General features: G+C 37.7%; 2 protein-coding genes across 4 annotated transcripts; one reads left to right on the top strand and one right to left on the bottom strand.

Moving 5' to 3' along the window:
* Positions 1-444: 444 nt before the first annotated feature.
* tardbpb (TAR DNA binding protein b) lies at positions 445-6,775 on the top strand. 3 transcript variants are annotated; one of them, XR_005991454.1, is made up of 6 exons: positions 445-1,214; positions 2,451-2,614; positions 2,709-2,858; positions 2,966-3,136; positions 3,217-4,279; positions 4,941-6,775. XR_005991454.1 is itself a non-coding variant. In XM_041779127.1 (5 exons), the coding sequence occupies exons 1-5, from the start codon at positions 974-976 to the stop codon at positions 3,706-3,708; spliced, it is 1,218 nt and encodes a 405-aa protein (XP_041635061.1). In that variant the 5' UTR covers positions 445-973; the 3' UTR covers positions 3,709-4,873. The 3 variants fall into 3 exon arrangements, 2 of the variants coding, with proteins under 2 accessions (XP_041635061.1, XP_041635074.1); XM_041779127.1 differs by lacking the exon at positions 4,941-6,775 and having other exon boundaries at positions 3,217-4,873; XM_041779140.1 differs by lacking the exon at positions 4,941-6,775 and having other exon boundaries at positions 446-1,214; positions 2,709-2,849; positions 3,217-4,873.
* Positions 6,776-6,918: 143 nt separating this feature from the next.
* cenps (centromere protein S) lies at positions 6,919-10,013 on the bottom strand. Its single transcript, XM_041779159.1, has 5 exons — positions 9,803-10,013; positions 8,619-8,742; positions 7,492-7,525; positions 7,295-7,361; positions 6,919-7,110 (listed from the first exon to the last, which is right to left on the bottom strand). Exons 1-5 carry the CDS (start codon positions 9,830-9,832, stop codon positions 6,997-6,999), a joined length of 369 nt encoding a protein of 122 aa, XP_041635093.1. The 5' UTR covers positions 9,833-10,013; the 3' UTR covers positions 6,919-6,996.
* Positions 10,014-11,540: the final 1,527 nt, after the last annotated feature.

Genomic DNA, 11,540 nt, shown 5'->3' with positions numbered 1-11,540 from the left:
AATACACGCTTATGTGTTTTATTGCAGAAATTAAAATGTTGAGTTACAATATAACTTTGATCAAGAATCTTAAATGTGCGTTCAGGAATACGGAATCGATTAAATACATCTTTATCTTACAGGCTGGACAGCCCCTAAGAACCGCCATCTTCCCATTTCAGCCAACGGTACCAACGCAGCAGCTCTAACGGAAACCACTGGAGATGCTCAACCTGGTCACTTCTGTAGGAGGGAGGGCAATATTATCTTAAATCAGCAACACAATAAATGCAGTAATCCGTCTTTCTTTACAGTAATCTGATATTTATTATAGCATTGATGTTTGTTAGTAAACTCGATACTAAGCAGGTATTCAATACGTTCTCATTTAAACGACTAACTTCAGACAAATTAACCGCTTTGCGTAATATGGTTCCGTCCAGTGACGTAGTTCCTTTTGCGCTTAGATAATGCCATTTTGGTAGGCCTTACTTTGTGGTTTCAATTTTCGCCTCGTGGAAAAAAAAAATACATGCCGTACTGTATAGTTTTCATTTGGGATAAGACGAATGTTCGGTTGATGTTGTTATAAATTAACCAGCCATCACGCGCCATTTTGATTACGCCGTCTAGATCGGTTAAGTTAACGGGGGACGTGAGCATTTTTTCGTTACGCGGCACAGTTGAACGGTCGTCTAGTGTTGACGACACAGCTCTGTCCAAGCGAACAAAGGAACAGTAAGGTCGATACACTCTCGTTACCGCAATCAGAAGCAAGTATTATTTATGAGATAGTTTAATGTTTAGTTTTGTCTCATGTCTTTTTTGTTGTAGTATTTTGTCTTGAGACGTGTTTTGGTTTGAATTAAACTAATTAGCCTTACTCATTCAGTTCTGTTAGCATCATCGGCTAAGGATAGCCGACAGTGGACAATCAGTGAGCTAACAGCTAACTCTAGCTTTGTTGTGATACAAGCTTTATTTCTGTGAAAAAATGGCGGAAGTGTATATTAGAGTGGCAGAAGATGAAAACGAGGAGCCAATGGAGATTCCGTCCGAAGACGATGGCACTGTTCTGCTCTCAACCGTGGCAGCTCAGTTTCCTGGGGCGTGTGGCCTGCGGTTCAGGAGCCCCGTGTCTCAGTGCATGCGAGGAGTGCGTCTCGTGGAGGGAGTCCTGCACGCGCCTGAGAATGGATGGGGGAACGTAGTGTATGTGGTGAACTATCCTAAAGGTGGGTGTAACCGTTGACATTGTCTTTAAATAACACTGGGAAAACAGGTGGCCGGATTGTAACGTAATTTATATTTCATGATGTAGCCGCCAGCGCTCTGAAAGTAGACTAGGATGACGTGACACGTTTTGTTTACGACCTCAACGTGCACTGCGAGGTGCCAGATTAATTTATAAAAAAAAAATTTCATAGCAGCGTCAATGTTGTTGTTGATTAAGTTGTACATTTTTGTCAGTAAACCTCGTAAAAGGTAGTACAAGAGTCCTGTAGCAAATGCAGTTTTTATGGTGGAAAAGTTTGATGAAATTGTTGTAAATATGTTTTTGTTGCATTCTGTTAAGACTAGTGGCTTAAACAATGGTTGTTGTTGGTTCATTGAAGAGATATATAGCAACTGTACAACCTGTGTGCATTTACCTTTCTTGTATTCTGAAACATAAGATTGTATCCTCAAGCACAATTGACTACAATAATTGATACATGCAGACCAGCTTCTCAACTTTAAAAAATCTGATTGTAATTATTTTGACTATTCAAAATTCAATATTAACTCTTGTATTGAAGGGAATGATATTTGTTTTTCTAATTTTTGATAAGAAAACATACAAAGAATAAGGAAAGAAAGGTTATTTGTGTACTTCTCTTGAAAAAAAATGACACTTGAATGTTTGCATGATGTGGAGCGCAACATCTCTGCCTCAAAAAATGAATTAAACTGTTATTTTGACACATTTTAGTTTTAAGAAATATTGCATCTTCTGCTATTTTAGAATTGCATAAGATATTGTGATTTAATTTCGATTAATTTCCCAGCCCTATTCTAAGCTGGTTTAAGTTCTGTGTCTGAAAGCTCACCTCTTCAATAGGGTTTAAGCTACTGAAGACATGGAGATGATGTTGGTGGTGTTGGTTTATACTGAGCTGACCTGTTGGTTGGGAACTACATAATCGTAATAGAAAGAGCCATGTTGTCACCTGTCAAACGCAACTTAATGTTAAATCATACTGTTTCTAGAGCAAGTAATATTGGCACTTATGTAACTGGTGAAAATGGAAAAACTCCCCCCACCAAATCTTAAATATATTGGCATGATTTTGAAATGGTTGTGGTTAAATTTTTGTCATAGGAACTTTTCCAAATTCACAAGAAATGGCAGGGAAATTCATTTAAGGCTGCATGTCTGGTTCATTTTGTTACTATTTTGAAAATGTATGTCTGTGTTGATTTATTTTCAGACAACAAAAGGAAAATGGATGAAATAGATGCTTCTTCTGCTGTAAAAATGAAGAGGGGTGACATGAAGACGTCTGACCTAATCGTCTTGGGTCTTCCTTGGAAAACAACTGAGCAGGACTTGAAGGACTACTTCAGCACATTTGGAGAAGTCATTATGGTTCAGGTATGACATTAAAACCATCAATGCAATTTATTTTGGTCTGGATTTTATGTTGTGAGTGTGGATCATCATTGCTGGGTGTTTGATTTACTCTTAGGTAAAACGAGATGCAAAGACCGGAAACTCCAAAGGATTTGGCTTTGTGAGGTTCACGGAGTACGAGGCCCAAGAAAAGGTGATCTCCCAGCGCCATATGATAGACGGAAGATGGTGTGACTGCAAGCTCCCTAACTCGAAGGTGAATATGGTAATGTCCATGTGTATACCTGTATCCATTGTGGGAATGATAACCGTGTTACCATTACTAGAAACAAACATTAACGTGCAATATTAACGCTTCTGGTTTGTTTACAGCAAAGTCCAGATGAGCCGTTGAGGAGCCGAAAAGTGTTTGTTGGACGTTGCACAGAAGACATGACCACGGACGACCTAAGGCAGTTCTTCATGCAGTATGGAGAAGTCACAGACGTCTTCATCCCAAAGCCATTCCGAGCTTTTGCCTTTGTCACATTTGCAGATGATCAGGTATTTTGTCAAATTTACAGAAAGTACCCTCTTGTTGCATCACTGCTCAGATGAACTGATTGGTGTCCTTCTCCTCACAGGTTGCCCAGTCTCTCTGTGGAGAGGACCTAATAATCAAAGGTGTCAGCGTTCACATCTCAAATGCTGAGCCCAAACATGGCAATAGGCAGTATGACCGTACGGCACGGTTTGGAAATGGCTTTGGAGCTCAGGCATTTGGTAGCAGCCGTAGCGGGTTAGGAAGCAGCACTAACAGTAGTCTGGCTAACTTTGGTTCCTTCAGTCTGAACCCTGCCATGATGGCTGCTGCTCAGGCTGCACTACAGAGTAGTTGGGGGATGATGGGTATGCTGGCTAGCCAGCAGCAGACATCCACCTCAGGCAGCACTTCCAGTGGAACAAGCTCGAGCAGGGACCAGAGTCAGTCTTTCAGTGCAGGTAACAGCAACTATGGCGCCAGCTCAGCCAGCCTTGGCTGGGGAACAGGGTCAAACTCTACAACCAGTAGCAGTGGGTTTAACTCAGGTTTTGGGTCCAGTATGGAGTCAAAGTCGTCTGGGTGGGGTATGTAAGTTAAGTGTTTGTATGGTAAGTATTGTGAAAAAGATGAGTCTTTTCAAATTTATTTCTGGTGTTGATGCGTATCTGAAAACTTAACACTTTTGTGGAAGATGTTTTGTACATTTGGAAAAAATGCTAAAGATTTAATTTAGAAAGTGTCGAAGTGAGTTGTTTACCAGGATGTCTGACTAAAGTGCTATTTTTGATGTCTCATTTGTTTGTATCCATTTCAACTGGATTCTCTAATGCATGTATTGTGAGATGTGATATAACCATTTTGAAAATGCATGAATGTTTGTGGTCCACCATTATCCGGCTTTGTCATCGACCCAAAATGCAATCTTGCATTGAGAAGAATCTGGTTGAAACCTAAATGTTTTAAGTGCAACTTTATTTGCAGTCAAGTTCTGTGGAAAAGCCTTCATTGAAATCTCTTCTGCAGTTCACCTCTCTTCCATTTTCCCGTGAGGAAGCTCCTCTTTGGCAGCATTCTTGGGGTGATATCGGTATCATTCTCCCTCTTCCCACCTGTAAATGCTATGCCATCAAAGAACGGCTTCACCACGCATGTTCTAAGAGACGGTGGGTGTTTTCACTTTTATCCACTTTTAAATGGAAAGAACTGCGCAACTGACATTTTAAGAACTGATGAGTGCGATTGAGGATGGCTTGTGGCGAAGAGTGAAGCAATGAGTGAGCGAGCGGAGAGACGCGTGAAACGGACTGGTTGTGCGATGAAAGAGCCCAATTTGACTGCTTTTCTGAGTGTGTGAGTGGAAGCTGCAGATGCAACGAGCGCCTCCCCTAACATGGACATTCTTTAATTAGTACTTCAAGATTTTTTTTTTTAAATCTTTGCAAGTTTTTCCTTACTCTTAAGTATGTCGATCAAGTGCAGAAATATCAAAATGTAGTGGAATGTTGTGATGAATATTTGTATTGCTTATATTATCTGATTTGAATGCTGTATGGTGTGTGCTTTCATGTTATTGAACTGATCTGTAAGTGTGTTTCTTGATGTGGGTGACACCTGCTGAAGACTCTGGGGGACGCGAGTGATAGTGTGAGAACGTGAAGGTGTGTGTCCAATGGTTCCCAGTAGCTCTTGTTGTTTGTGGGGTGTTTATAAAACATGTCAAATGAAGGGAGTTCTCTAATAAAGTTCATTTGAATAGATGCTTAGTTGATATTACTTGAGTCAATTTGTCAATAAAAAAACATCTAATTCGATTCACATATCTAGGGACCTTGGGCTCTGCTGGTCGAGGTCTCCGTTTGAACCCTGACTGAAGTCTGTTCTGAAGGATGAAGACGGAAGTTCCAACACTTTCAGTGTGTGGCCTTCTCAGACATGATATGGGGTAGTACCTGTCTTTTTGCTGATTTTAATGGCTTTTAGAGTGAAATATCTATTTTGGATTTTTCAGCTAGTTGTAAGGTTTGTCTTTTTTAACCTAAGCACAGTACTGTAGAAACAAATCTCAAAAACTTGTTTTTAACTATATGGCCTTAAACACCCAGTGTTAACTTTATGAGGTGCACCTGTACAATGTATGACAACCACATAGGGGATTGTTTACATGTAGCATCATTCAGTGTTGTGTTCCTGATCAGTATTTTTATATTGGCTCTAGTTTTGTCAGCAGTTTTTGGCTAAGCTGACAAAATGCAGTACTGAAAGGTTAAGTACCTAACCTTGTAAAGCAGATGGATACGGCCGTTTCCGTGTTACTGTGACGTGTCCATCTTGCAAAGCTCTGTCTGAACCTTTTGGACCCGGTTAGAAAGTGACAGGACCAATCAGCGATGAGGGGCAGTACTTTCAGCTGCAGTGGAATCGTGATGTAAGCAAGCGACAACAGGTCTGGTGCAATAATGGCGGAAGAGCTTAGTGTGGATGCTGCAAAGGCGCCAGTTTTATCAGAACTTGATGACATTTCTTCGTTAAAAGAGGAACAAAGAACAGCAGTGACACCCCCGCCCCCAAACGAGTTGTGTACTGATATGTCCAGTCGCCATGGTTCGCATTATTCCTCGATAGCTGCGCACACGCACCTCGGTCGCGGCTTGGTCACATGTTTAGTTGCTCTGATTGGCCCGTAAACATGTGACAGAACGTTCATCCAATCACACTCAATTTTTTTTTTTTTCAAAGCCTCTGCCCTTTCCCAAACGCTTAGTATGGAAGGTTTTCCAGATGGATGTGTGAAACACGTCCATCATGCGTGTCAGGTTATGGTGTACCCAGACTTTCCTAAAGATTCTACAAACATCAGCTGTAAACCAAACAGCCACTTAATTACAGCCTTCTAGGGTTTTTCTTCAGTTGACTTAATAAAATAGTTGACAAAAACAGCAACTTGTTTTTCTGTACATTTCAGATAGATTTCAACAGTGTATCGTAGCAATACTAGATTTGAACTTTCCTTTGCAACTTAAGACTCATTGTGGCCACGCTTATTTAATGTTTGTGAGAGGTTGCCAACTGAAATTGTTCATCTGTGTTTTACTCTGAGTGAATACACATTTCTAATATGATTGTGAAAAATATGACATGTAGCAACAATGTCAGCTTCATGTATTAAGTATCTGTATTTTGTTCAACCACGTGATGATTTCTTTTCATATAAATGTAATCCTGACAAATTGTTGCATTCATATCTACTGTATTGCAGGGAATTGAGAGTTGGTTTAAACTTTCTCAAAAGCCACCCAAACATACTCCTGCAAAACCCAAATCCATTCGTCTGAAGTACAGCATTTTAACAGACATAAATGCTAAAGCACAACAACCACTGAAATTTAATGTAGACTAAGAAAAGAAACAGAAAATATGGCAGGTGTATTACATTGTACAGGTGTCCCTCACTAAGTGATCATTGGGTTTACTTCATGGTAAGTAATAAAAACATTAATTGATCTCTAGTCAGAGTCATGGCAGGTTAAATATTAGTCATTCATACTGCACTACCAATTATTAAGATAGCTTTAGGCTGTAGTCAGTGCCTCTTTGAAAAAAGCATGATTTTCTTTTAAGTACTGAAATTAAAATATTTTTAGTTTGCAATATCAGTGCTGAATGCACTGACGACATCAAGTCTCAGAGCAGACAACAGTTGGGAATGATTTGCTAAAAATGTGATCTAAAATAAGATCCTTAGAATTTATTAAGTTTTAGTGTGTTAGTCTGGTTAAACAAAGACCATGTGGAACCTTTGAACTCATGTGTTATCCAGCTTTTATGTTTATTTGATTGTTGGGTCAAAGTGAGACACTGCAGGCCTGCCTGTGTCCTGTCGTTATTCTTTGCTCTCCTCCTCAGTGTCTCTGCTCTTCCTCTTCCCGGTGTTTTTCTTTTTCAAGTCCTTCTGCTCCTGGTTCAGTTCTTCACTTTTATTTTGTATGTAGATGGACTGAAATAAATAAAAGCAAATTAAACATTACATTTGCTGTCTGCTGTAGAATATATATCTCTATTTGGTTCCAGTTGGTGCATTGTTAGATTTCCTTATGGTGTACAGTTACTGGCAGAAGTGTATTTGTTTGATTTTGACTTGACGTGACAATGACAGAGTGAAAAAAGGTGGAATAACTCACCAGTGCTGTGCTACGACGAGCTAATAGCTTTACATCTTCTGTAGACACTGTGCTTCTTTTAGCGTGCCTGAAAGCAAATTTTAGGTCATCAACCAAATGTTTAATGTCAGAGTTATGAAACACTGTACCACTTCAACTAGTTCAATTAAAAGGACAGATTCTATTTTTTACTTGAAACAAAAAGTACTGGTTCCTACCTTGCAAAAGCCTCCAGGTCTTTAGCAAAGACATCTGAAACAAATGAAATTACAGTGAAGTTTTGAGTTTGTGGCAATAATATGCTGCACTAATGTCACTTTGATTCCTCCACCAGCAGATCATATTCAGAAATTGTCTACTTCTCTTTAAACAGTCCACAAAACTTTTTTCAGTTAAACTATAGATTGACATTCAGTAAATTTTTAATTAACCAACAGCTTAGCTGTTTCAATTCTCAATTTTCCATGTCTACATTTTTTGTAAAAAAAAAAAAATAAATAAATAATACAAATAAATACATTATATATAAATCTTAATTACATGCTAAACAAAACTGGATTGTTTATTTTTCTTCCTCCAAAATAGAAAAACAAAACTTGATTTTAAGATCTGGGATTTCTGAGGATTGTTTTTTTCAATGCATATCATTTAATTCAAGGGAACACTTTTAATGACCTAAAGTGGGCTAAACTTGGGTGGTTATATCAATGAAACACTTAAACTGAAAAAGAAAATTGTGCCATAAGAGACACTGTATATATTTTGCTTATAGTGTTCTTTGGTTATTATTTTGTCCCTTTGGTGTTGACTTTGATGGTGGTGGTAAATTGCAAAAACCTAGAGTCCACCTGAAGAAACAGTATCTTAAACTCTCTGACCCTGCTCAGCCCCTATATTACATTTGTGTGGACTATATTTGTTCGAATAAAAGTGCATGCTGAGATATTTCACTGAGTGTTTTGGTTATTGGTTTTTGTCATAATGATTTCACTTTTGAGAAATATGGGGTATCAAATGTTTAAGGAAACTTGCTGATTGCTTCCTAATATCAAGTGTTTATGTTCAAGGGAACCCAATATCACTGCGACTATAAATGTATGATTCTGTAAATACTGCCATGCTTTGTGATGATGTGTGAGTGGATATTACCATGTCAGCATGTTGCAAATCAAGAGAACTTTAAAACACAGTTTTCTTCTGTACAAACTAAAGAAATTGCATTCAACACTGCAAACTTATTAAGGACACACATTTTGGCTACACACATGACAGGAGGGTTTATCTTGCTATCTAGTGTCTTATCTTTCTGTATGTCTGATGCTGTATTATCACTGTTGACACTCACCACATTGTCTGTAGGTTGTTTCTGCTATTGCTGCAATGACTTGTCGACTGAACTCTCTCCTGTGGTCTTCTCCAGCTTTCTGACACAGACGGCCAACAGTGAAATGCACTACTGCCTTTAATCGCTGAAATTAATGCATCAGCATAAGAGGTTAATGGCATGCATTATGCAACAGACTAGCACTAATCAGCAGGGGTGAAAAGTAAGTCATTACATTTAGTGATATTACTGTAATTGAGCTGCTTTTTGGGGTACTTGTGCATTATGTGTGCTTTCTGAAATTACTACTTTTACTTAAGTATGTTTTCGGGAAAGTATTGTTCTTCATTACATTTTAAAAAGCATTAAGTGTTGAGTAAAAAAGCACTAAATGCTGCATGAGGAGGTCCAAGCTTTCTGCAATCACCAAGAAAATGACAAGTGGTTTAACTTTTACAACACATGACGGTCAGTAGCACATAGTGACAAAGTTATTCTGCATCTCATGCAAAACCATATATTTTACTTTAGGTTATCTCACACCTTATAGTCATATCCTCTTGTTTCTATTGAAATTTAAGGAAAATATTTCACAGTGAAAGCCCCTTGGGCATCAAAACTGGCTACTCAGTACTTTGAATAAACTTCAGCTACTCTACTTTTACTTGATTGGATCTATGGATCTTTCATGTTTACTTCTATTTAAGTGTTAACAGAGTAAATGTACTTTCACTTGAGTACAACAGTCTGGTCCTTTATCCACCTCTGCTTAACAGTCAAAATGTACAGTTTTATGCTCGTCACTTGCCGGTGTTTCGAATTAACGAGTTACCGTGTTAACTGATGGCTTTCTGGGAAATGCGTCAGTGGTTGTAGCTACAACAGCGAATGCAAAGGAAAGAACATTATAGCTGCTCTAGCGAGTGTCTCTTTAATAATGCCTAGTTTAAGAAATTGTTTAATTATATTTTGACACTTAATTTAAAGGTAAAACCAAGAAGCCCGTCAAACGTACTCTGTTTTCAAAGTTAACGTCAGCGTTCGGCTAAAAGTCAACCGTTGACATGGTCACTTTTGAAACCGTAACATCACTGATAGCGTTTAACGGTTTACCAACAGCCATGTAAATAGCTTAAGCTATGCAATGCATCTTAATTTAAGTAACATCTGACGATTTTGCACAAGCCTTATTAAATTATTCTTACCTGCTGCGCCTCGTCTTTATCAACAGACATTTCCCTGTGGAATAACTACCGACCAAACACAGTTTGTACTATATCACAACTTTAAGTAAAAACTCACAAAACAAGGTGTGGATATTAACACAAGTCACATTCTTCTAAGAAACAATATTTACAGGCTGTTTTCAGTCGAAAAGTTGTCTTAAAATGAAAACTCGCGGCAAAAATAAAAGAGAAAACCAAAGACTATTGAGTTTTATTCATTCATATTTTTACAGCACCGCCTTGTGGCATGGGGGACATACTACAATGTTGATATGAAGTATTTACTTTGAAAAACAGGTTGCCAAAATATGAAGTAACGTTTATTTTAATATTAGAAATTGCAATGTAATAATAATTCAACAAATAATTTTGCCCTTTAAAAAGGATGAAGTTTAATATATTTGTCTTACAACCAATAAATGGGTTTAGACTTGTCAATGTGTGTAAAATATTTTACCCTTTTTGAAGATTAACAGTTTTATGTGCTCAGAATGTTAGAACTTTAACCAATAAAGGAAAATATCTTTGATAATGTATTCGGCATACTCTTTTAAATGAAAAAAAGTTGAAGTATGAATATAAACTTTTTTTTTTTTTTTTTTTTTTTTTTTTTTTGGAGAAAGTCATTTTGGACATTTGCCCATTTTAGCTTAGCCAGTCAGGTAAAATGTGCCACAATTCTCAGCTAAAATGGGCCACAAGAATATACATTCTTACATGGGATTTGAATAGAAACTTAAGGTGAAAAACAATTTTATATGTCTGATTATTTTGAACTACAAAAACGTGGTCCCTTTCTCAGCGGTGTTGCAGAGAGTAAGGCAGTACGTTGCAGTATAACAGGAGGACAGACAAGAGAGAAACAAGAGACAACACAAGAACAGGACAAGGAAGGAAGACCAAAATAGAACCAGAGCAGAAATTACAGAGTGAGGGGTGATATCAGTGAGGATCATGATGTAGGCTAATAAAGACAGGACAGACAATAAATGTTTAGTTTTTTAGCAAAGACTTGAAGCGTTTCAAATATCAATATGCAAAGACGTAATAGCAGCAAAGCTGTTGTCTCCTGCTATTTTGTTATTTTGTCAAATGCTAAAATTTGAAGGAAATCTTTGACAATGATTCTCATGTGCACCGTCAGCACATATAACAGAAAGAAAACACCACATGTTAAACATGATGAGCTCAATTTCAGATCTGTTTAACAAAGATACTTTTAATCATGTATGACATGTTGCCAAAGAGTTGTTTCTGTTGCACATCAAGGAAAATATCTGATTCCAGTTTGCTGTTTAAATGACAAAGATTTCATATGACATCACTATCGACCCATTTTACCTTGATATGATGGCATAGCTCAAAAGTTGGTAGCTTGATAGTTTTGCTATGATAATTCAAACATAATTCTTTAGTTCTTTCTTCTTTTGGGTCCCACAGCCTTTACTTGGGTCTTTTTTCTACCTCTGATATACGTTTTTGAGCATTCAATCACAGAAATCCCAGTAAAATTACATGCTCATTATTAAGGACACACTTGAGTGTTGCATTTGCTCATGTCGTGCATAGCATGCATTTATTTTTAAAATTTTATTTAACCTTTATTTAACCAGGAGAACAACCTCATTAAGATTAAAAATCTCCTTTTCAAGAGTGTCCTGGCCAAGACAGCAGCAGCACAGTCAAAGTTACAGACAAACAATGAGTAAAGTAAAAA

The sequence above is a fragment of the Cheilinus undulatus genome, linkage group 3 (genome assembly GCF_018320785.1).
Source record: "Cheilinus undulatus linkage group 3, ASM1832078v1, whole genome shotgun sequence".
NCBI classification, from domain to species: Eukaryota; Metazoa; Chordata; class Actinopteri; order Labriformes; family Labridae; genus Cheilinus; species Cheilinus undulatus.
Note: the sequence above shows the minus strand (reverse complement) of the source record. Positions and strands in the feature narration are given on the sequence as shown.